This window comes from Ursus americanus, chromosome 11 (genome assembly GCF_024610735.1).
Source record: "Ursus americanus isolate L20-20 chromosome 11, mUrsAme1.1.p, whole genome shotgun sequence".
In the NCBI taxonomy this organism is placed as follows: domain Eukaryota; kingdom Metazoa; phylum Chordata; class Mammalia; order Carnivora; family Ursidae; genus Ursus; species Ursus americanus.
This window is the reverse complement of record NC_142137.1, coordinates 74,015,407-74,041,490: the sequence shown is the minus strand read 5'-3', so window position 1 is coordinate 74,041,490 and position 26,084 is coordinate 74,015,407. Positions and strand designations below refer to the sequence as shown.

General features: G+C 50.9%; 1 protein-coding gene across 1 annotated transcript; it reads left to right on the top strand.

Annotated features, from left to right (window-relative positions):
- The first annotated feature begins 12,384 nt into the window (after nt 1–12,384).
- Nucleotides 12,385–14,830, top strand: GPR31 (G protein-coupled receptor 31). Its single transcript, XM_045776220.2, is given in 2 exon segments — nt 12,385–12,997; nt 13,000–14,830. Coding segments are annotated over 2 exon segments (948 nt in total). The 5' UTR covers nt 12,385–12,495; the 3' UTR covers nt 13,446–14,830.
- Nucleotides 14,831–26,084: the final 11,254 nt, after the last annotated feature.

Sequence of the window (26,084 nt, the reverse complement as noted above, 5' to 3'; positions counted from 1 at the left end):
ATAAACATAACTCTTACCTCCTATGATTTTGTCCTTCTTTGAATCTGTTTGAGAGCCGAAAGTTCCAGACGCTAGCTCTGTATTTAAGCCTGGCTCGCGCTGGTGTCTGCTGATGCCGGGTACTCTCTCTACTTCTATGTGTATTTGGTTTTCCATAGTTAAATTTTAAAACAAAACCGTTTCAATTCCTACACAGTCAGATCACCAAGACTGTGCTGTAAACACTTTCATAATCACTTTGTCTGAAAAAGCCCAAAAAGTACAAAACATTCTTCTGAGAACTGATTAAGGGTATGGATTTTTGTTTGTTTGTTTTTAAGTCTATTTTGCCCAATGTAAGTATTGCTACCTTGGCTTTCTTTTGGCATCCTGGGCATGACAGATGTTTCTCTATCCCCTCGCTTTTTTTTATGTTATTTAAATTCAGTTAGTTAACACATATGTGTCATTAGTTTCAGATCATTCGCTCATCAGTTGCATGTAACACCCAGTGCTCATCACACCAAGTGCCCCCCTTACTGCCCGTCCCCCAGTTACATTGATAGACATGTATTTATTGCCATCACTCATCAGCAGGGAAAAACAAATCAAAACTACAATGAAATACCACTTGCACCAGTCAGAATGGCTAAAATTAACATCACAAGAAACAACAAGGGTTGGCGAGGATGTGGAGAAAGGGGAACCCTCGTGCACTGTTGGTGGGAATGCAAACTGATGCGGTCTCTCAGGAGAACAGTATGAAGGTCCCTCAAAAGGTTAAAAACAGAGCTACCCCACGACCCAGCAATTGCCCTACTGGGTATTTACACAAAGGATACAAAAACACTAATTCAAAGGGATGCATGCACCCCGATGTTTATAGCGGCATTATCTACAACAGCCGAATTATGGAAAGAGCCCAAATGTTCGTGGACTGATGAATGGATAAAGATGTAGTGTTTATATACAATGGAATATTAGCCATAAAAAAGAATGAAATCTTGCCATTTGCAGCAACATGGATGCAGCTAGAGAGTATTATGCTGAATGAAGTCAGTGAGAGAAAGACAAGTAGCGTATGATCTCACCCACGTGGAATTTAACAAACAAAACAAACAAGCAAAGGGAAAGGAAGACAAACCAAGAAGCAGACTCTTAACTGTAGAGAACACACGGATGGTCACCAGAAGGGAGGCCTGTGGGGGGACGGGGGAAATAGGTGATAGGGATTCAGAGTACACGTATCATGTTGAAAATAAAATAAAATACAATAATTTTTAAAAATATGGATTTTTTTAAAATAAAGGACAACGCTTATTTTCTTGAGGGAACATTTATAAAAACTATTCCATTCTAAGTCACCAACTGCCCTCTGACCTCCCACTCTAACCCCAGCAAAAGGGCATCTCTAAGATCAAATGTCACCTACTGAAACTTCATGGAACATTCTAGAAGTTTCTTTTTCCTGCTCGGAAGGGTTTTCTCAGCCTCCATCAGGACCTGACCCACGTGAGGCCCCAGGTTGGTGGTGGGTTGATACTGAAGGGCTTTTCATTAACATCCCATGTCTCTTCCAGGCCTGCTTGGTGTTATTTATGGAGATCAGGGTTCCAAATTGGCAGGGAGGATGTGCTCTGTCACTCCTGCCCCACTGCTGCCTGTGTGGGGGTGATGCTGCTGGCCAGTGGCTCTGCAGACCTCCACTGCTCCCAAGGGCCTCCGGGCCTCCTCATGACCCCTCCTTGGCCCTGCCAGACTCAGCCTTGACCACTTCCAGAGAAGCCAGCCTCTTTGTCCAGGAACGCCCCAAGACCTGGGGCCAGGAAGCCACATGCCCCACCCAGAAAGGGGGCCAGTCCTCCCGGGGTTGCCTTGTTCCTCTTCGGTGGCTGTCTTTGGCAGCCAGAGTCTATTTACCCGCTCAGGGCACGAGTTCTGGGCCAAACAATGAGTGGTTGTCAGTATTTTGTTGTTAACTTTCTCATGCTGGAACCTCCTTCCCGTGTGTTCCCTACGTAACCATAGGTGCTGTGTGAGATGCTGAGTGCTCCCGGAGGGGTTCTTGGGAGGGGCATGGTGTTTGGGAGGTGAGCACAAGCTGACCTCCCTGCTCCCTACGTGGGGAAGGCCGCTTCTGTCCACCTGACCCCGCCAGAGACCCAGGACCATCCCCTGAGTGTCCAGGGAGGCCTCACCTCACCCTACGAAGTTGGAGCATCTTGCAGTCTTTCTGTACTTTACGGATCTTTGGGGGTCTTTCTCCATTGTCTGCACCAGCCTGGGGTGCTGAAAGGACCCGCGTCACGGGTCTCGTCTCCCAGGGATTTTATTCTCATCCTGTGGCTGTGTGCTGCGCTCAGACCCGCCCATCCGGCCACGGAAGCAGGTGCACCTGGGAGCCCTCCTCGTGGTTGTAGAGCTGTGTGTCCCCAGTGGGAGCTCCTTGTCGTAGGTAGTATTTGTCTGCAGAGACTTAGGGGTCTGGCTGGGATTTCGAGCTACTGTTGACCAGAAAGCAGCTACAGAAAAGTCCTCATGCGACGCTAACTGAACCCCTCGAGCGCCTTGCAAATGTAGTCCCTTTCTCTAATGATGAACACCAAAGATACACACAAATGGAGGTCTACGTTTATGTGAGACAAGGCTTACTGACCTGCCTGCCCTTGATGAGCTGTTTCTTACGCCGCCACGTGCGAAGTCTCTAGCTGAACACAGCCGTGTCCTGTTGAAAGAGGAACTGAACTGTATTTTTGATATCGTACCTATTTGGTGTCAAAATATTTTATGATCATAAAGATTATTTAGATTTTTATCTGTATTATTAAACATTAAATTAAAAATACTACACAAACACAGAGAACGCCTATTTTTAAGGAAGGAGTAGCTGATGTGAGGAAAGTATCTTTGGATTTCCCAACTTAGTAGAAAACGGGTCCCAAAATGTTTTCTTATGAGGAAACGATAAGACAAATCTACACAGAGGACCTTTCTGCAGAACAACGCCCTGAACCCCAGGGACACGGGGCAGTGGGGAAGACAGGAAAGGGGAGAGGAGCTGTCGTGGTGGGCAGCCCTAAGGTAAAAGGAAAGGACGCCTGCGACCCGTGTGTGGTGTGCGGGGTCCGAAGGATCCTGGAGCCGAGTCGCACAGGAAGGCCAAGAAGGAGAAAGCAAACCCCGGGGGGTGAACGTGGGCAGCATCTCAAGCTCCCGAGGGTGATGTCGGAGAAGGTCCTTGTCCTGAGGGGCACAAGGGCGTCCACAGTGATTCACACGTGCCCCACGGACCCGCACACACACACGCATGAGTGAGGAGAGAGCACGCAGCCCAGCCGCGAGCAGGGGTGGAACGAGGTGAAGCTCCACGGGCACGGGATGATTTTCACTCTTGATCTTCTCCATGGGTTTGAAATGTTTCAAAATAAAAGGTGGGAGGAAAAAAGCATCAACACCAGCTTCGTAAATACCAAAACAGCAGCAGCTAAGATTAAAAAAAAAAAAAAGTAAAAGGATTTCTTGTAGGGAGGGAAAAGCGGGGTGGTGTGGGGGGAGTAGGGCAGCTAATTTTTATTATGAATTTCACAGAACCTCTTGCTTCTGTAAGTTCTGTGCACTTATAATTTGATAAAAAGAAAACTTTAAATAATTATAGTAGATCAGACTTTAAATTTCTTTATCATGATAATAAAAAGAAATAAAAAAGTATTTTTCAAATCAGTTTTGAAAGCATACCTATGAAATGAAGAATGAGAAAAATGTCAATAAGGGGCATCTGTACGTTTACTTGGACCCCATGGTGCTTATTAAATTTAAGCTTTTTCCTATGAGATTTTAAACCACAACATTTTAAAATAAAATGTGATTACTTCACCTGCTGTTTATACGCAAGACCAATAAATGCATTCAAAAATAGTGCAACGAACGCATCGCACTTTTCTGGATACCAGACAGGGATCTTGTGATCGCATTCATGTGCTCTGATGAATTCCCCCTTGGTGTGCAGCCTGGACTCAGCCACCATCGAGAGAGCAGCACAGAAGAAGGAATCTCTCTCGGAGCTGGCCTCCTTCACAGAAGTATTTGATCTGGGGAAGGTCACACTATATAGGATTTGAACTCAGTTTTTATTCCCCCTTTTAGGTCTAAGTTCTCAGAGAGGGTACCAGTCTGTGACACAGTGGTAGAGGCCGTGGTGAGACACAGTTGAACACCCCCTACGCTTTCATGAATCCGCCAGCAATGGTCTCGGACTCGCCTGCTTGCTGGCAACAGGGGCCCACCAGGTAACATCCAACATCGAACCGTCCTATCACGGATGACAAGCAGCTAACGATGCTTCTTACAGATACTTCCCAGCAAAACCTAATTTTTGCTTCACCTAAAAATCTTCATGTAAGACACAGACATTTATTGAATTATGTGAAGCCATAGTACACATTTCATCACCTGGTCATTATCGAATCAGAGCTCTGCCAACCAGAACTTTCTAAATAGTTGCAAACAAATAAGAATGAATGTTGGTCTTGAAATTTTCAAATGGATGAAAACCAATTTTCTAACTCCTTGCATATGAACAGATCAGCATTCTCATGGGCTGGTACTGAGCAGGTCACTGAGGGCCGAAGACAGATGGAAAACGCGGTCCCCGGTCTCTAGGAACCCAGGCACACCTGAGCCATAGAGTCTCAGTGACAAAGGGACCGTCAGCATGCGGACAGCACTGTGCTGGCCATGGTACTTCCTTGGGGAGGAGACACCCGCGGAGGCTGTGAGCTGAGATGCGCTCCTGCGGAGTGAGAGACAGAGGGCATCGTCGAACAGAACCGCCAAGCAAGGGAGGTGTGTGGAGGGCAAGCTGCAGGACAGCCCGTGTCTCCTGGAGTGTGTGGGATGAGGCTGAATGCATGGGGTGGGCTCAGACACTCAGGCTTGGCTGGACTTGGTGTGAAAAACAAGAGGAACTGTCCGCTTTTACCGCGACAGAACTCATGGATTGTGGAAGCTGATTGTGGCAGAGGCATATAAATACACAGGGAGAGGGGAGCCCATTTAAGAAAGCATTAGCAACCCAGCCCCACACAGCAAAGCCTACAGCACTGTTTTTACAATCTTCGCTGTGCATAAAAACTGTTGTCAGCAGAGTAATGGTCCCCAGGGACACCCACAGACCGAGCCTCGAAGTCCACGAATATGTCACCTCCCCTGGAAGAGTGACTTTAAATTGATTAGGTCAGGGCTCTTGAGATGGGAGATTATCCTGGACCATCTGGGTGGGCCTCGCATCATCACCCCTGTCCTTCAAGGTCAGAGTCTGGGAGAGAACGTCGGCACCAGAGCAGGAGGGAGAGGGAGAGGCTTGAGGAAAAGACGCTCCCCTTTGAAGACAGAGGAGGGAAAAAGCGAGAGGACGCTGTGTAAACTGTGCATGTGTAGGCCTTACCCACAGAAGCTGGAGAGTAATTGAAATGAAGAACACTCCAGCTCCATGAAGAAGAGAACACGGGTGACAGAGAGAATGAGGTTCTGATAAGGGAGGAGCGGCTGGGTCGGCGATGCTCTGATTTCCAGCCGGAGGAGAGAGCAATAGTGCTTTCCTGCGGACACTGGGGCACGAGCAGGGCAGACGCTGCCAGAAGGTACAGAGTCTCAGATGTGGCACGCTGCAGTGGGTCGACCAGATGCTCAAATGCAGAAGGCCTGGAGGACTGTGGGCCCCCAGCTGAACCCCAGAGGGTCACTGCACCCACGGACCAGGAGTAGAAGAAACTGGATCAGGCTGTTGGAGGCTCGAGGAGAGAAGAGGCAAGGCCGGGGCAGGCTCTGCCCCCCAGGACTACAGATGAGGGACAGGAGGAGAGAGAAGATCTGGCCAAGGAAACAGCGTGAGGACAAGAGAAATGGAGACGCAGATTCCCAGGGCGGAAGCATCATGGGAAGCATGTTGTCAACAGTGTCGGCTATGGCTGGGAATTCTGGGCACGTGCAGGAAGGACAAAGACATTAATTGTGGGAACTTGGTCCAGGTCAAGGAGATAAATCTCCGGAGAGTTCCGTTTCCTCATCTGCAAAACGAGAAATTGGGGTTAATTTCTAAGAGCTTACTTGCTCTAAAAAATACTGTGATTCTATGATTTAACAGAAAGGTCGTTTGTAGCTGATGACGCCAACTGAGAAAACAGTTCAAAAACGTACTGGTAACTATGGTTACGGTAATCCCCGAGTAAGAACAGTTAGACTGACCAGATCATAATGTCTTCAAACACTGGAAAATGTCTAGCTAACTGTAGCCAAGACGTCTTCGTTTGGTGCATAACTGCCCCATTCCTCCCATCGCCTCAGGTTGAGAAGCCCAGCCGGTCCTGAATGGGGTCCACTGTGAACATCAGCTCCTCTTCTCTGCCTGTGTGGGCAGATCCCCCATCCCCTGGAAGTCCCTTCTCTGCCTTCTAAGTATCGGGTCAAAAGGCCTCTTGCTCCCTAGGTTCCCCAAAACTGTGAGGACTCCAATGTGAATGTAGTTTCAGTTTTCGTTTGATTGCAATAAAGGGAGAAAGGTACTTGGTTGATAAAATGTGATTCTCTAAGGATCCCCTCGCCTCCAAGCCCGTGGGGGTCAGCACTCGCCCACAGGAGGACGGCTCGCCTAGCAGCTCGGCTGGGAACTGTCAGGCTTGTCGTGACCTCCAGCCCGAAAAACAGGAAAATGAGGTCTTCTCCCCGAAACTCGTACCTCAGTAGCCAGAGCACGAGGACACAGAGAAGAGAAAGGGGGAGATGCTTGGCGAGGACCAGGCTCTGAGAAGTGCACTTTATTTATTGTTTTAAATATTTTATTTATTTATTTTTGCGAGAGAGAGAGTGAGCACAAGTGGGGGTAAAGGCAGAGGGAGAACCAGACCTTCTGCTGAGCAGGGACCCTGACATGGGGCTCGATCCCAGGACCCCAGGATCATGACCTGAGCCGAAGGCAGATGCTTCACCCGCTGAGCCCCCCCGGGCGCCCTTGAGAAGTGCATTTTAATCAGAATAAAAAACCCTCCCATTCCTGTGTCAGCCCCTCGGCTTGCTGACAAAGCACGAGGCCCAGGCATGTGGTTGGATAACCCGTCCCTGAGGGGACATCAGACGCCCTCGCAAGTCCGCCAGGGGAGCCGTCTGATCGCTCTCTAAAATACAAATGAATAAGTCAGTAAGCAAATAACTAGGTAAAAATTGCAGACAGAATGGAAGCTAAAGCCACATTGTAAGCTGCGTCCAGCAGCACTGAATCTCGCTCATTTGCATGACGTTCTGGAAAATTCTCTGCTTTATAAATGCTGTTTTTCCTATTTGACCCTATAGCTGCCTATATTTTCTATACGGAAGGGATCACTTCCGTAATGAGAAAATAATTACAAAATTAAGAATTAAATTATTAGGTTGTGAGTTTGCATTGTGCTGGGGAGAACCAGTCCCAGATGAAGGTCAAGGCCTGTGGTGAAGGTGCTGACTACGCCCCCTCAGGCTTCACGCTCCCCTGGGAGGAGAGAGAGGGGACGTTTGTGTGATTAGAGTTTTGCCACTGGCCTCATGAGAATGAGAATTTAAAGATCCCTTCCGACAGGTCTTTCAGCTACAGAAACAGCGGACTTTGGCCCACTTGAACAATAGGGGAAAGAAGAACAGAAAGGAGAGGAAGGGCCAGCTGGGGGGGGGGCATCAACCCCCCTGAGGTCCATACCCTGATTTGGGAAGGGTGAGGGTTGGGGATGGGGAGCCAGCACAAACAATAGCTATGTTTGACACCATTTACTTTTTTAAGATTTATTTATTTGAGAGAGAGCACGTGTGAGCAGGGAAGGGGCAGAGGGAGAGAGAGAGAGAATCCCAAGCAGACTCCATGTTGAGCTTGGAGCCCCATTCAGGGCTTGATCTCACAACTCAGAGATCATGACCTGAGCTAAAACCAGGAGTCAGACAATTAACCGACGGAGCCACCCAGGCATCCCGACACCATATGTTTAAAACTACACACGTGCCTCTGCTGGGGGTATCACAGCTCCTGTCTTTTCCCTTTTCATTGTACATGTCCGTGTTTTCCATTTTTATGCATTGAGAATATATCAGATGTACAATCAGGTAACATTCAAGATTATTCTGTAAAGATGCTTCAAGGGTCATCAGTGAGACTGGACCGTGGTCCGTGTGCCACAGGGTTATTGGATGAACAAACAAACTAATGAATAGCATACTTAAAATGACCAGCTTCACGAAAATCTATCTAAAAATGCCATTTCTGGCTACGTTCAATCCATTTCTCCAGCAGCAGTGAGACGACACCTCTGAAAACCTGGTCCCATTCACTGAGAGTACAGTCAGTTTTGCTTCCGTCCACACCTTCCTCTCGTACGTCCAGTTCGGAAGAGTTAGGGGTTTTCCATCATTCTGAACTTGAAACTCTGTTTAATCTTAACACGTGCCCAAAAAAATGATGAAAAAGAAAGTTGTTTTGGTTTTTGTTTTGTTTTGTTTTGGGTTCTTTCTTCCCCCAGTAGGAAGCACCTTTCTACACTTGGCCTGTGTTGGAGTTTGCATACAATCATTCACAATTTTATTTTTGTAGGGTCACCATTTTTCTACAACAATAACTTAGGTTCACAGTGATCTCTCATGCATGAAGCACTATTACATTCGTCATTCACTCCTTTGGTGGTATTCGCATTGTAGGGGTGTTCTGAGCTGTTGGAATTCTTTCACCCGAACCCTAAACTCAGATGCACGCTCCAGTCATCACAGGACTTGGCCACGTTCGTGGGACTTCCACCCCCTGAAGCTGCACTGCCAGCTCCTTTTTCTAAAACATTGCCACTTTTCTTGGAAATGACCGTTGCTCCTTCCCCCCAAGGCTCACCCTCCCTCGGAGTTGGAGGTGAAAATAAGAGAAGTGAAGAGTCACAGCTCTTAGACGGGGAGTAGTGCCTCCCTGGGATAGAGTAGGAATTCCTTAGGAGGAGGAGAAGCAGGGTTGCGGGAACGGAATGGGGTATATGGCAGCAAGAAGAGAAAGATGTAGTGAACTTTTGAGAGTCTCTAAGACAGCCACTAGCCAAGGTTGAGAAAACAACGTGTAGTCAATCTGTTGGGACTGGCAACCCCAGCTGAGGGCCCGTCCCCCCGCTACACTGTCCCTGCCCCAGGCCTTACCCTGGCATCCCTGACTATAGTTTTCCTTCTCCTTCCCTGACTCCATCCCCATCCCATTTCAGCTCTTACTATTATTGGATTTTATCATGCGTTCCTTACAAATCTGTGTGTATTCCTTGGCCTTCCCTGCTGGAATATCAGTCCTTAAAATTAGGAAATACTATGAACATTTTAAGTATTTGTATCCATGGCACAAAAGGAACAACACTTAATATGTTCTTTTTTTTTTTTTTTTAATAAATAAGTGTGTAGTATTTAACTTTGACCAAAAAGAGGAGTTGACCTTTGGCCTCAGCTGCCAGGAGGTCATCTCTGAGCCCTTGGAAGGTCATGCCTGATAGAGACATCTTTTCCCCGGAGGCTTTGGGATAGCCAGATGGTAATACTGTGATGAGGGGCAGGGGCTTTGAGCCACACACATCAGCTGTCCCTCCAGAGGGGAAGGAGCCTGAGATGGGCCACACGGAAGGTCAGCCACCCTTACATGATGGATCTCAGTGAGGCCTCTGGACATCAAGGCTGGGGGGGTCCCCTGGTTGACAATGCTTGAGGTGTGTTGGATACTGGGAAAGCCACCCCGACCCAGCTCCATGCGGAGGACAAAAGAAGGTCCACCCTTGTTACTTCCCTGGACTCTGTCCCACGCACCTGCTCCCTCCCTCGGTGGATCTGTGTGTCCTTTTTCTGTAATAGAATGAAACTATGAACAAAACAATGTCCAGCGAGTTCTTGGGATCTTCTAGAGAATTATCAAAACTGGGGGTGGTCTTGGAGACCCCAGACTTACAGCTGGCGACTGAGAAGAAGTGGTCTTGTGGGGACCGTTGCTCCAAACACCACCATCAGCTAACCTCAAAGCAAGTGACGGGACAATCTAATTCAGAGTAATTATTCAGTCTTTACAAAGTCTTCCATCTGGTTATCCTCAGACATAAAAGAAAAGCTGAAAGGAAAAGTAGAATTAAATTTGTGTGTTGGTTTGAAGCAATGATTCAGTTTTCATTTAAATTTAGGAACAGGCGTGTAAATAAAGCGTACGCCATAAAAACTTCTCTGTAGAAGTTTCCTTAATGGGAAGAGCACTGAAGAAATAGTAATAGTGATTGAAAATAGAGTTTCTGGGGATAATAAGATTTAATAAGACAAGATCCCTAATGGAGACGCTCAAATATTATAACTTTAAAAGACAGGAAGTAAAGAACAATGCAATCTTTAAGAAATAAGGAAGGTAAATGTGTATTGAGAAAAAGAAGCAGAATTTTAATTCTGTTGTTTTTATTTCCTATATTTAAAAGGGGAAATGTTTGTGTTACCTATTGAGCTAGGATATCTATGATTTAGAAGGTTTCCCGTATAAGCTGAAATCTGCAGTTATGGGGTAGCTTTGAAAGTCTGTCGGTCTTCAATGTGTTGTGAGAAGCACGTGTGAGTAGCTTGCATCTCTGAAGAGCTAGTCGCCAGCTTTTCTGGGTGTCCTCGTGCGCCCACAGCCTTGGCAGAGACGAGGCGGGTGGCCGCCGAGCACTCCTCACCTGGAGCTGGCTGTATTGCATCGTCTCGCGGAGCCGCCCACAGTGAGGGTGCCGCTGGCGAGCCCTCGTCCTTAGAAGGCAACAGTCTGGAGGTGCCCTTTGGGACAGCCCCACAGTCTGGGTGCTCGGAGGGCTCTCCCAAGCTACCTTCTGAGGAAACAAAGAGACAGGTGAACCTGCCTGGTGCAGAGATGGGTAATGTGTGGGCAGATGGTCCAGCTGGAAAGGAGAACTCTGATAAAGTTAAAGCAAGAGGAATAGGAGTCAAATCACCTGAAATATCAGGTTAATCAATGGCCCTGGTGGGCTTCTAGAGACGTGGGCTTTTCATGACATAGGAGTGAACTGTGGCCAATCAGAGGTGGCAGAAGAGCGTGGTCAAGACCCCGGGCGCTGGTTGGAATCTGGGCTGGGAGGGTCCTGCTCCTGCATTTACCAGCCTGTGAGCTTGAGCAAATAACCCAACCTCTCTGGGCCTCCACGTCTTCAGCCATAACACAGAGCTTAAAGTTATACCTACCTCACTCCGTTGTGTGGTTCACCGCGATAACGTGGGTGAGCGCGTAGCGGTGCTGGACACCAGACAAACACACAGTCAGCCTTCGTACCTATTATTGCTGGGATGTTTCTAGGTCTAACGTCAGGTCCCAGGAGGAAAGACATCAGGGCGCCCAAGAACCGGTGATCGGCACAAAAGCGCAGCACTATGCCGGGAGCGAAGGGAGTTCTGTTGAACGTCTGAGTTCACGACAACAACTGCAAATGGACCCGGCGCCCACGGTGCCCCAGGCGTGTGCAGTGCAACCTCAGACACTCATCGTGACCCTGCGAGGATCACTCAAGAGGCCGGGACACAGACATCCCTTCGCTTCCCCCAATCACACCCCTGCTAAGTGCAGAAACCAGATTTAGAATGAAAACGTGTTTGACTCCAGGGCTCAAACCACATGAAACAGAACCAAGATAATTGAGTGTCAACAGGGCGTCAGGACCCAGGTGAGTCGGGGTCGAGAATGGGCCAGAACCAAGGTCAACGTGGTCCTCAACGGGAAGGGGTGACTGGATTCGTTTACTCTCTCATGATCCTGACCTTCTGGTGGAATCTATGCATCTTGACCAGCCCTCAGTTCTGCTCTGCTCTCAGGGCCCACGGAGGCCCACGGGTCTAGATTCCAATCCAGGCCATGCAGGAGGGAGGGGAAAGCTCCCGGCAGAAAATGAAATTGACGGAGTAAGAGGACAACGAAAATGGCCAACCGTGGGCCCCCAGAGTGTCGTCTGTGATGTCAGGACCAGATCTGGGTGCCCGTGTGTGATGGTGCCCCATGCAGGAAAGTCTCAGTCAGCGTCCTTCCTCTGGGGGAGGAGCCCTTCCCCACGAAGCATGCTCAAGCTTTGGTTCCCATCATCATTTTAACTGTGCAAAGACGAGACGTACTGGCGAGGTGAAGCCTCTCCGGCCCCGTGGGCAGCAGCCACGGACGCGTACCTGTGCTCAGCCAGACATTCGGGACGTCGTCGCTCCAGCGAAATGCCAGATGATGTGAAGTGAAACACGAGTTCCCCTTTTTAGGGCAAAACGAAACAGAATAAAACTGCAAGGGTTTTTTCCCCAAACAAATTTTAGTTTGCTTTTGACTTTATCCTGATGCTGGTTCAGTACTTTTCTTACTGAGAAAATGCAGAACTCCTCTATCCTGTGGCAGGAAAAAGCCAGTTTCTTTCGTTTTGTGGGAGGGAGCGTCTCCCGAAGCCCGGCTCTGTGCTCTGCCACCGTAGAGCGGAGTCCGGCGGCAGGATGGGCGACATGCCCCCCGCCAACTGCTCGGCGCCCAGCGTCGCGGTGGAGGTGTCCGTGGCCACGCTGCTCCTGCTGGAGTGCGGGCTGGGCCTTCTGGGCAACGCTGTGGCGCTGTGGACCTTCTTCTTCCGCCTCAAGGTGTGGAAGCCCTACGCCGTCTACCTGCTCAACCTGGTCGTGGCCGACCTCCTGCTGACCTTCTGCCTGCCCTTCCACGCCGCCTTCTACCTGAGACGCAAGGCGTGGCGCTCTGTACACGCGTCCTGCCAAACCCTGCTCTTCCTGCAGGTCCTCGGCCGCGGGGTGGGCATCGCCTTCCTCACGGCCGTGGCCATGGACCGGTACTTCCGGGTGGTCCACCCTTGGCTGAAGGTCAACCTCCTGTCCCCCCGGGCGGCCTGGGGGGTGTCTGGCTTCGTGTGGCTGCTGCTGCTCGGCCTCATGCACCAGAGCCTGTTCATCTCGGAGGCCGCATGCCCCAGTCTGGAGCCCAGGGAACAATCTCCTTCAGCCTCATCTGGCAGGAAGCACTGTTCTTCCTGCAGTTCATCCTTCCCTTTGGCTTCATCCTGTTCTGCAACGCCAGGATCGTCAGGACCCTCCAGAGGCGACTCCGAGACCCGGACAGACAGCCCAGGCTGCAGCGGGCCCAGGCGCTGGTGACCGTGGTCGTGGTCCTGTTCGCCGTGTGCTTTCTGCCCAGCTTCCTGGCCCGGGTCCTGGTGGCCGTCGTCGGCGGGGCGGGCGGCTGCAGGGTCCTGGGAGTGATGGTGCACGTGTCCGACGTGGCCAACGGCCTCACCTACCTGCAGAGCGTGCTGAACCCGGTGGTGTACTGCTTCTCGAACCCCGCGTTCAGAGCCTCCTACCGCAAGGTCTTCAACACCCTCAGGGGCCGTGGGAGGGAAACCGAGGCCCCGGGGGACATCAAAGACTCCTACTCCTGAGGCCAGCCAGGCCGCCGGCCCCGGGGCACAGGAAGGGCGGCGGTCTGAGCGCTAACAACCAGTACTGAGGGTTGCAGGGAGAGGAAACATCGGGGCTGCGCCACAAGGACCGGGACCCACACGCCGGCACACCTGCGGCCAGCGCTCTTACACACGCGGTCTGTGGGATTTCCTTCAGCTACTCTGCACCATCGGACCACAGAGCGCAGTAGCAAGCCAGAGCCTCCTTCCCACCCACGACGATGCAGACTGAGCTGCTGACCTGGAAGCAGACAGCTGCTGCGACCCCCGCCACCTTCCCCCAGGAGGAACGCGTTCTCGTGGGTCTGTCATGAAAGGATGAAGGCAGAGAGGGGCGCTGCTCTCCCTCTGTCTGGTCTTGGGGGTCATCTGCTTTCACTCTGCAGAGAGTCTCTCTCCCCACCTGCTGCACAGACTTGTGATGACCGACCCAGGAAAGTGGCACGCAGGACTGTAGGCCACATTTGGGGTGCGTACCTTATCGTGTTCCACGCTCGGCTCTGCCTGGTACATAGTGCTTTCCAGTTTGTAAAGTTTTGGTTTGCATAGACGGTACGTGATGGCAAAGACAACACAGTTCCCTAGTTTATTATAAGAAATACATTCCTACTAAATTTCTCAAAATTGCCGCCAGAACTTCTCTCTCAAGTTTGACAGTCTAAATGCTTCTGAAACTCGCTTTGCTTCCCTGCTCTGAGGAGTCCCTGTAGTTTACACCTCGTGGAGAAATGTGCGGTTTCCACCCAACCCCGGGGCTTACCTTGTGCAGAGGGGCCCCCGGGGACCTGCCCCGGCCCGGGAGGCCGCAGGTCCTACGTCATGCTCTTAGATTATGCCCCACACCTGGAGCTCATGACGGTGACAAGAGAGTTTGGAAGTCTCCTTCCTGACCGCCTTGTCTCATTCTCTGTTCAAACCTGGTGCTGTGGTCCCCAAAAGGGACAGCCCAAAATGCCGAGAGGAGGCACAGGGCCTAGTTTGTGATGAGGCCCACACCTGGGGCTTCCCTGGAGCCACACCTGCCTTGTCCACGTGGACAGAGCCCTGCTCTTCCCCAACCGCCCCATGATCTTGGTAATACTCAGGGCTAAGTGGTGACCTTAGGCCAGAGGAAATGGCAATCCGACCTCCTGTATCGCTCGCCTACCAGGTAGGCTCCTTCTCGGAACCAAGTTTAAAATGTGCATGTGTTCCTTTCCTGTGCTCTGCCTGACACGGTCCCCGGAGGATGGCAACTGCGCTCAGCGAGCCTGTGCTACTGTTGCCCGTTTTATGTCCTCCCGAGTGAGTGGAATTTCAAGTGACTGGCAGAGAGCTGTGGCCAGGCAATAATGTGGGAGGTTAGAATAAAATTCTCTGCTCTGGACACAGTCTACACTGTGACTGTCTTCTTGCCGTGGGCTCACTGCACGTGCCATTCCGCACGATGCTGCTTTTTAAAAATCTAACCTTAAACATACATTCAATTAAACATAACCTTTTCCACGTCATGATAAACTCTCCATAGGCATTCTTTACTTGATCCCCCCATAATCTGTCCAGATGTTTCTTAACCATTTCCCTGAGGCTGGACATTGAGGTCTGCGGCCCTCTGCACAGGTAAATCGGGCTGTGAAGTCAGAGCCCCCCAACAGAACTCACTGCAGCCTTGCCCACGGGCCGCCTGAACAGGCTCGCGGCCCTGCGCAGGCTCTGCGTGAAGCTTCCCGGCACAGCGGTCTCCGGGCTCCTTGCTGGGCCAGCCAGCCTTGCCCAGGAGCTCAGCAGCCGGCTGCACTTCCCGCTGATCCCTGCTCGTTCACCCGGCAACTGGGGGTCTCATCGCAGCAGAGCCCTGGCCCTCATCTCTGCTCCTGCCCGCACAACAGGTGGGGGACCCAGGATCTTTAGAAACACCCTGATGCCTTGGCCAAGCCCAACGTTCTAACTCGGTCAGTCTGGGGAGCCCTGGGGCCCCACGGTTTTTGAAGCACCCTCGTTAATTCTGTGAATGTGCAGCCCAGAGCTCTGAGCACTGGATGAGTGGCCACGGTCAGGGCCCTTGGTCAGCATCCTGCTCTGTCACTTCCTAGCTTTGTGACCTGGGACAAACTGCCCAACCGCTCTGAGCTTCCCTCGCCTGTGAAATGGGGGTAAGAAAACCCGAGCCGTGGGATTATTGCACGGCTGAAGGAAAACGATGCATGAAACGTTGAGCACGGAGCCGGGCACAGCATTGGCGTCCGGCAGGCATGACTCTGCTGCTCCCGGGGCTCGGTTTATTCCTCCAACTTTGTTTACACCCGCGAGCGGACTGCGCCCTGGGGGGACACCGCGTGCTATCCGTGCATCCCCAACACAGGGCCTAGAGCGGGACGGGCGGCCCGTGAGCTGCAGGTCGCAACATTCTGCCAACTCGAAGGTTTGTCAGGTTTCTTTCTTTCTGGGAAATCGTTTCCAGATCTTCTCTGAGCTTCTGTCGTCTGCAAGTTTCGTTCTGCACGTCTGTGGAAAGGGACACCGTCTCTGCACGTTGGCAGGTTCCGGCTCCAGCCGACACCCGCCTCTGAGGCCATTTCTCTGGCATCGCGTCCTGTCACTCCCATTGCAGAAGCCCCGCAAGTTCTGCACCAGACGCTGTCTTCTCTGAAGACGTACTCTGGAGGAAGGGTTCTTGCCCTTCTCCAAAGTATTTTCTCTGAGTAAGGAAATGAGTCAGAAGGAAAGTGCGGGCAGGCAGCAAACGACGGGCCTCAGAACCACAGCGATTTTGCTGTCAGTCGCAAGTTTTACTTTCTTTTCTCCTTTGCCTCATTTCTCATAATTCAGCAGGTGCACAGCCTTGTCTGTGAGTCTTGCAAATCTCAGCGTTGTCTGGAAGGACGGCCAAGAGCCTGAATTTCAATCTGAGTGATGATTTCTTTCACTATTCAGAGGAGACTGTCAGTGTTTTAAATCCTGTTAATGTTGTCATTTCTTATTCCAACTCCAGGACACTGATTCCTCCTTGGCTAAATGTAAGTCTTCCAGGTGTGCACAGAACATTCGGATCTCTGTCTTATGACTTCCTGCCCACCCTTTCTGGTCCAGCCCCTGAGACTGGCCCCTTCCTAAAGCCCCCTGGCAACACCCCGCCTGCACCCCAGCACATTCCCCCCACCCTGCAGGCCGCCCTCTGGCGCTCACACCTGCTCTCCCCTCTGCGTCCCTGCCCAGAATCTTGGAAAGCGTCCATGTATCTTTACGTCCCCAGCACTGTGCACAGGGCCTGGCACATAGCAGACACGGACTATATTTGTGGAATAAATAATAAATACATGGACAAATCGACCTGATTTAAAGTTAACAAATGAACTTTATTGATTACTTAACAGGTTTTTTTTAATTTTTTATTATGTTATGTTAGTCACCATACAGTTTTTTTTTTTTAATATACTTTGAAATTCGGATCCAGAGGCAAACTTAAAATATCCTTAAAGGATTTTCTAGGAAGACACTAACACAAATAAAAATAAGATAATTTTTCATATTTATTGGAGAAAACGTTTCCTCTATTTTCACAGTTACTTCTGCCACTAATGGAGTCAACGATTTTGATTTATTTAGGGGTCAGGGTAATGAACTGACTGTGTAACTGCCCGTGGGCTGGGTCAGGGGCTGTGAAGTGCGTCAGCGACTTTCAGACGCTTCTGGACCACACCACTAGTGCTCACGGGCTCCCCAAGCGCTGCCGTCCTTGGAATATCTCCCTTTTTACATTGTGGTAAAAGACACATCACGTAAGATTCGCCGCCTTAACCATCTTTGGTGCCCAGTCCAGTGGCAGTAAGTATATTCACACTAGTGCCGCCATCACCACCGTCCATCTCTAGAACTTTCCATCTTCCCCAGCTGAAGCTCTGACCCATTTAGCAAACCCAACCCCTGCTCCCCCTGCCCCGCCCCTGCTGCCCACCTGGCTCCTTTGTGTCTCCGGGATGGGGCTGCCGCAGGGACCTCATGAGGGTGGGTCGCAGGGTGTCTGTCTTTATGTCCCTGGCTTATTCCGCTCCCCCCGGCCCCGAGCTTCCAGGCTGCAGGAGGGTCAGAATTCCCTTCTTCCAGGCTGAATAATATGCCCTGCGTGGACAGACCACGTTCTGTTGATCCATTTATTTGTGGGCGGCACCTGAGCCGCTGCCGTGGACAGGGGAGCGCAGTGGTCTCTTCCAGACCCCGCTCTCCATCCTGTTGAGTCTGCAGGTACCAGAGGGATTGCTGGATCGCCTGGAACTCTAGCTTCCACTCCCTGAGGATTTGCCAGGCTGTTTCCTACATATGGGTTCCCCACTTCACACTCCCACCAGCATAGCTCAGGGGTCCCAGCGCCCCCACCTCCACCCCAGCACCGGCTTCCTAACGGGTGTGAAGCGGGTGAATATGTCCTTGAAAAGAAGGGTGCGCCCTGAACCCTGGAGACCGAGCAGAGGGAGCCCTGCCCCGGGGTGCCGGACAAGACAGCCAGGCCGGGGCGTTTGCTGTGTGGCCCCAGATCTCACACAATATCCTTTCCGCCTGAAGCCTCGGCCAGAGGACAAGCCTACCTGTGAATTCTGTCCGAGCAGCTGTTACCTGGCTGGCGGGGCCAGGACTTCAGCGCGCAGCCTCCCCCAGCACCTGCCCCGCTGCCCCGGCTCCGTGCAGATGCCCTGGCACCTGTCCCCCTCCACATGGGGTGTCCGTCTCCTGCCCTCCCAGACCAGGCCCAGCCATGCCCCTCTCCTGGAGGCTGCAGCCCCTCCTGCACAACCCCAGCTGCTCCTTCACACAGCAGGTGTGACGGTGTAGACCGTCTACACCCCACACAAGGTGCACTGTACTTCATAACACACTGTGGCCAAAAACAGTAAATGCACCATACGCTTTTCGTTTGCAAAACCTGTGGGGTAAGCAAGGAAAGCACTATTTCCCCGTTTGCAGGTGAGCAGACTGGCACTCTGCAGGGTCAGGAGTGTGGCGGGGACCGCAGGTCACCAGTGGGCAAGACCAGGCTGTGAGCCTGGGCGTCCGGGCACCAGACAGGGGTCTCTCTGGGATGTTCTCGGCCTCATGCTCTTGGGCTTTCATTACTTACTTATATTTTGATTTTCCACAATTCCAGTTGCATCCCAGTAACTGGGCCTCTGGGAGAAAAGACACGGAGTTTGCTAAGCACCGCAGGGTCCATGCTCACCGTGGCAGGGTCGCTGAGTCCAGAACATTCCACAGCTGAGTCAGCAGCGTGGCACCGCTGTACCCCCTTTGTCCCCTTGAGTTGGCGTCGGTCCCTGAGAACCGCGGTCCGCTGCCGTCCCTGGTGCCCCCCCCTCCCCCCCGCAGGCAGGGTCCAGGTGAACTAAGGCGAACACAGAGCTCCCGCAGGTGCGGGTGGAGAAAGCAGACAGAGGAGACGCAGCTGGGTGGGGCTATGCTGTGGTCCTGCATCCGCGTGAGCCCGCACACCCGCTGGTCCTCGACAAAGCTTCGTGGGCACCCGTGGGAACCCGGGGAAACGTCAGCAATGAAAGTTTGGTAAAGGCTCCCATAAGGCCGGCCAGATCCAGGGGCCCAGGAGAAACTTAGGGAGACGCTTTGAGGGATGCGCTTCGGTAACTAGAGGACGAGGGGAGGCAAGCCCCTGGATTTCTAAGGAACGAGAAGGGACCCGCTCCAGCCCACAGTGCCCGAGGGAGCCCGACACTCGGGGTAAAACCCCAGCTCCTCCCCTTGCGGCTCGGCACTTAGAGCCAGGAGCGAGCCGCATGGCCGGCACCCCCGTGCTGACCAAGGGGAGGACAGCCTCCTGGGCACCCAGCGAAGCAGCTCCTTCCTCCGCCACACGCTCCGGGCTCCCTGCTCAAACCTGGGAAGCCTGGAGTCTGCGCCCACGGCCAGCCGGCCAGCTCCTTCCACCTTCCCGTGAGGACTGACGGAGACCACAGCACGTCTACAGGAGGGAATTCAGATGACCTAGAATTAAAAAGTACTAAGAATATGAAGTGAAAAGAGAACTTACGAATGCCAGAGATATTAACCAAAAACTGCTACACAGCTTCCCTCGTATGTATTTTATTCAAAAAGTACACCATAACATGGAACAGTATTTTAATGTCCTCGTCGAGGATAGCAGCAGGAATATTGGCCCAAACTGTATTCTTACTTTCTAAGTTAAAACAACTACATACGGCACAGAAGGAATTGGGGAACGAGGCTGGGGTCACGATGTCACGAGCACCACGGTTACCAATTTCCTCCCTTCCTTCTGTCTGTCTGTCCGTCCTTGCTTCCCTCCCACACCCCTGGTGTTCTGGCCCTCTCCCACCTGCTGGGGAGACCGAGGGGCAGCATTTCCAAGCTGCCCCGCAGGACCCCCTCTCCAGGAGTGCTCCCGGCCCCAGACTGCGGCCACAGGAAACACCCGGGAATCTTCCCTCTGTCAGTCCCTCAGTCTGTCCAGGGAGGGAGCACAGAATGCTTTCTGCATTTTCACTCACAAAGGACAGTGGGCCTGATGGGCGACTTGGAGTCCGGGGAAAGGAGCCATGACGTTCCTGCTGCCGTCCCCCCTTGGCATCTCCAGCAGCCTCTGAGGACAAGCGCGTGTCCTCAGGGGACACGTGTGCGCAGGGGACAGTCCAGGGGACAGCCTGGTGTCCCTCAAGGCCCGCAGCCCCTGCAGACAGACTCGGGGAGGGGGGCATCGTGTGCGGTGTGCAGCCGCGGCAGGGAGAGGAAGGGAGGAGCAGCAGACACAGACCTCGGGGCCCTGCACAGGCGTCCCCCACGATCTGGCAGCAGGAGGCTGGGGGTGTCCCGGTGTGCCTGCTGTGTAGACTGGTAAATGACTATCTATACCAGCTGCCCAAAAGCCATATTTCAGCCCACAGACAGATTTTGATTGGCCCACAAGGTATTTTTAAGTTTTCATATTATGTGTAGTTTAAACACACACACACACACACACACACACACACACACACACACACATTTTTAGAAGTCTAGATTTCCAGCTCTTCTTGAGAACCGGAGATTTACCAGCCCTGGATGCTGATTCTCCCTGCACTGGCAGGGGTGCAGGCCTGCCCCGTGAGGTGGAGTGTGCACACCCCTCCCATGTCCACCAATGTGTGTCCTTCCGGGCCCTGAGGGAGCTTACCTTGTGGCTCCCCTTCTATACCTCACCATGTTTCAAGCGCAGTTTCCCAGTGTCCTTTCCTTGGTAAATGTGATGATTGACTTTCTGTGTCCACTTGGCCACCCCACGGTGGTCAGTGGTTCATGAGATGCTAGTCCAGGTGTTGGGTGACGGTGTTTAATGGATGTGGTTAACATCTACAGTCAGTTGTCCAGGAGCAACGAAGATGGTCCTTACTAATGTGGTGGGCCTCGTCCAATCAGGTGAGGGCCTTAAGAGCCCAAACTCTGAAGGTGCCTCCAGACTGGGACTGGAAATCCTGCCTGAGGTTGCAGCCTGTCCTCTGAGCTTCAGCCTTGCCTTCCCACAGCCACACACGAGCCATGTCCTTTAAGTAAATCCCTGTATCTGCGTGCTCATCCCAGGCACTTTCTCTGTAGCCCTGAGGGACAGAAGGAAGACGGACTCTGTGCCCTGCTGCCCACGCTCCCACGGAGCAGAGCAGCAATTTCAATGACACCTGTCAGCGCAGAGTTTTGGGTTCACTCTGTCCCTTTGTTCCCACTGCAGTCACCTCCAGCTCCCCACTGACATCAGTATTTCTGTACCAGCTTGAGGGCAGTCCCAAGTCCCCAAAGCCCGTCATCTGGTTTCTGCTCATCATCAGGCTAGTGGTCCTCGTGCCACGGTCAAACCACACTGGGTCAGGCCACTGCTCGTCCCGCACTGCTTAGCACGGAAATTCAGCACAGACGCAGGTTTGTTTTCAGGCTCTGGACCAAAGCTCACGCTGCTCTGTGATTGACACGTTTGTATGACACTTCTTAGATTTGGCCAGAAAAAAAAAAAGCCACGCCTCCCCACACACCTACCCGCATTTCACACCTGCATGCAATAGAATCACCAATTCTGAGCTAAGTGGGGTTTTTTTTCAGTGAAAACATACCAAAGGCATATTTAATAATTAGAAATATTTCTCTTTTTTTTAGATTTTATTTATTTATTTGACAGAGAGAGAGAGAGAGCACAAGCAGGAGGAGTGGCAGGCAGAGGGAGGGGAGAACCAGGCGTCCTGCTCAGCAGGGAGCCCAATGTGGGCTCGATCCCAAGAACCTGGGATCATGACCAGAGTAGAAGGCAGACGCTTAACAACTGAGCCACCGAGGCACCCCTAGAAATACTTCTAAACTTAAAAAACACAAGGCAAAAGAAACCATCTCTAAGCCTGAGCAGGAAGCTGGGGTGCAAACGCAGTGCACATTCTAGAGAAAATAAATACGTTTCTGAGAAATGATTCCTCGAGGCTGCCGAGAGCGTGGCTCAGGTGGACCACGTGAGATGTGGGGCTCTGGTTTCTAGCATGCGTGCTGCTCTCAGGTGGAGGAAACTCCCCAACCCTTTCATGAATCATCGTTCTCATTCTTCCTAGAACTCGGGTGCGATCACACCTCTGAGGCTGAAGACTCCAATCAGTAGAGTAACAACCTCGTTAGTATAATTAATAATCCAACTATAATTAATAAAAATAACACTCCTGTGATGATATTATTTTACCCGCAACACATTAAAAGCAATTAGAGCTTTTATTTTATTCTAAAACATGGTGTTTCTTTGACTTCCAACACCAGCATAAGACAATGTAAGAGCTAGCTGCCTAGAAAAACACACTGCCTATTTCTTCTATCAATACAAAAGTAAACACTCTGAAAATGAAGGAAACTATAAAAATGGTGTAGTAAGATTCACTGGAAGCCATGGTGACTTAATAATCACATTACGTGAAAATTAAATTCCCCACCTGACCTTTAAGGGTTTGGGGGACAGGTGATGAAAACAAACAGTCATGAGCAGAGAGGGAGACGTGACCACCACCCCCATCCCATGCAGACTGCAGCTTAGCATCTCCTGGAGGCAAGGGGCTTCCCAGGCACTGAAGGTCCTGCCCATGGGGGGATTCTCCCCTCCTGGTCCCGCCCACTCTTCTCCAGACCCCTTGGAGAGCTGCAGGCTGCCCTGGTAACCATGGTAACCATCAACAGCCTGGAGAAGCCTTGGGTGCTGGAGCTGCCTGGTGCGTGGCTGGCCTGAGTGTCTCCTTCAGTTGGCAGATACGGACCGATTCCTTAACACCCAAGGGTGGGTGCACAGGCTGTGGGCACCCCCAGGGAGGAGCAGGAAGCCGCAGCTATGACTTCCCAGTAGGACCCACACACTCCAAACCTACGAAGAGCGTTCTGAGTTTGCTTCTCTGTGGAATGTGGTTTTCAAAAACAGATTTCCCACATCTGTGCTCAGCTTATTACTATTAACCATGGCTTAAAAACCAGGGGGTCAGGAGTGTGCTAGACCCATGAGCGGCCGTGGCCAGGGGCAGCTAGGGGATACAGGCTATGGGATACAGGGAGAAGTTCTCAGATGAATAATCAACCCACTGCAGACACCTTTGCCACCTTTGCGGAAGACGGCAGGGCTATCTCTGATGGCAACCCTATCGGGGCACAGCCCACCAAGTCTGGGAGAGGGAGGAGAGCGTGGAGGGGAGCCTGGGAGGAGCGGAGCCTGATGCGCTGCTTGGACGGGTGAAGCCCTGTATCGTAACAACAAAAGGCAGGTTGGCACAAAAAGAGTTAAGGTCTTGTTCACACTGGACACCAGGGAGCGGACGAGCCAGTGGGAATTCTCCTGGCTCCCAGGTCACCCAGGATGATGCGCACACTGGTACCCAGTGTCACTGGTTCGAACACTCACCTGGCTGAAGGCGGTGGGGTGTGTGGTTTCCATGCCACAGTGATAGGTCACCTGTAGCCAACCGAGAACTTCGATGGGAAGAGACCAACAGCTGATGACACAGCTATCAAGGTCATGCACATTTCCGCAGACCCCGAGCCCCTGCTCCAGCATCCGGTGGCGGCCACTGCGTAACCCTCTCCACATGACTGAGGGATGGCTCCGCTGAGAGGTTTTTCCCAAAGGTGAGGCCAGACTCCTGAGTTCCCCACTCCCCCCATAGCACTGGCAACCTTTAGCAAGGGGTCTCCAGAGAGGACTCTCATACGTTTCCCATCACACCGCACAGACCAGAAGCCATATAATTCTCCATGCATGCTGACTCACCCGAATGCCACGCTACTGATCTGTTGTCCTAATAATTAGGGGAAAACAAACCAGATATACCCAGAATTTAGAAAGCTAACAAAATGAGCGTTTAGCTTTAGAATTTTAGAATTAATTTCTGGTGAGTAGGAGATTAAATCTTTTCATTTAAAAAAAAAACTGTTCTTATTATTTTAGAATACCCTAAAGTTGGGGCGCCTGGGGGGCTCAGTTGTTAAGCGTCTGTCTTTGGCTCAGGGCGTGATCCCAGGGTCCTGGGATTGAGCCCCACATCAGGCTCCTCCGCTGGGAGCCTGCTTCTTCCTCTCCCACTCCCCCTGCTTGTGTTCCCTCTCTTGCTGGCTGTCTCTCTCATTGTCAAATAAATAAATAAAATCTTTAAAAAAAAAAAAAAAGAATACCCTAAAGAGTGTCCTACAATATATACTTTAAGGTATATGTAGATACTATATTTTCCAAATCATTTATAAAACATACACACATTTGTAAACACATATGCATACACTGTGATCAAAACAAAAAAGCAGACACCGGAAAACCAAAACATAGGTAGTCACGTAGCAAAAACAAGTAAATAAATAGCCAATCTACTATTGCGTGAGTATTAAAGGCAATTTTAAAAATTAATTGCAACAATACTGCAATCAGATTGAAACTTAGTAATTATTACAAGGGTTTTCTACCAATTGTAGAGGATATAGTAAAAGATTCTATTCATTCTGTATATTTGTTTTTTTCTGTAAAATAGATTTATTCACTGCAAATAAACGTTCTCCTATTAAAAATATAAAATCTGAAGGCACTTCGTTTATTTTTGTGTATCTCCATTGGCAAAGTGGCATTAGGTTATCTAGAATCTCCTTTTTTATTGCATGCCTCTTTCCTTTAACTCTATGAGTTAAAATGCCCATTTTGGTTTTTTTCCTTGTATTTATTCTGTAAACTAGAAAGTACATCCCTGTGTTTTGTTAAAGCTTTACATCCTCTCACATATCTCAAAGTTACTTTGTTACTTTGGGGACAAGCAGGGCGGGGGAGGGGTGCCTTCCAAAGCACACACCTTACAGAGTCAGGAGCTTTCAAAGGAGAATGTCCTTCAGTGTCCACCTTGTTTCCAACATCATCCCATCAAAATACAAGACAAAACAATCATTCAGCTATTATATGTGTGCACATATATACACAGTATTAATCAAACATTGGATTATTATAGTGATATGTAACATAGAGTACAAATAAAAAACACCACGCTGAAATCAAAAGCATCTCAGTGTCAACAGATTACAGGTTTGGGGGCCGTTACTTTTTTTCACTTTGTATATTTGTTTTTGAGCATAAACTTGAAAGGCTCCCGGCACCTGCCTGAAATCCTACTGAAGGTTCCCAAGCCCGGGCCGGCCTGCAGGCGCCGCATGCGGCCACCAGGGGACAGCAGCGCCCCGCAGAGGAGCCAGCCACAGCCCTGGCTTTCCCGGGTGCCTTTGAGGAGCGCAGGCTCACCCGCCTATAGGCCAGTCTCAGGGAAAGGATCCCCAAGGGTCACGTTGAACTCAAGAACCCGGTTAATCTCTCAAAAGGAAGCAGAGGAATGAGAATTCCTTGTTAAAATGGTAACCCTCTTTCCAAATCCAGTGCTCTCAAACTGCAGACTAAGCAGCACCAATGCCCGGGGGTTCCTCCATGGGATGCAGGGAGGGAAGCTGCTGACTGGGCCTGTCTCCCCAGCCAGCCTCTCGCCTCCACTGGGGCCTCAGCTGAGACCCTGCTTCTCCCTGTCCTCTGACTCCTGCTGTGGTTCACCTGTTTCCTCAAAGCCTTCCTTACAAAGGCTCTGTTAAAAAAAAAAAAAAAAAAAAAAAAAAAGCCCTATACTTATTACTTTATAATACCCTAAAAAGTGTCCTAAGCCTCTGTTCCTTCCTTTTTCAAGTGAGCCGTCCAGCTGTCCTTGCTCCCCCTGAAGTTCCTCTTCCCGGCATCCTTGCTCCCCTCTCACATAGGACAGAATTACTGTGTGTTCACTGTCTTTACAGGGAGGTGGACATGCGCACAGCCTGTGGAGGACTTTCCCCAGCTTTCTTCCACCCGCTTGTAACCCCACGGCTAAGCAAAGGCCAATAAGTTGCAAGAAGTGATTCCCACAAATTTCAGGTTGTCCCAGAAATAACTGACCAACTACTTTGTAACAGGAACCAGGAGAAATTGTCTTCTGCTCAGCACAAATACTTGGGATCATATATAAACACACGTGTCTGTATTTAATAAATGTAAGCACATGTATACAATTAATTTGTTACTAACAGACCGGTGAGTCCTAAGTCACGGCCCCTAGGAAGACAGCTCTGACCAGAGCAGATAGCTGATCCCCCAGC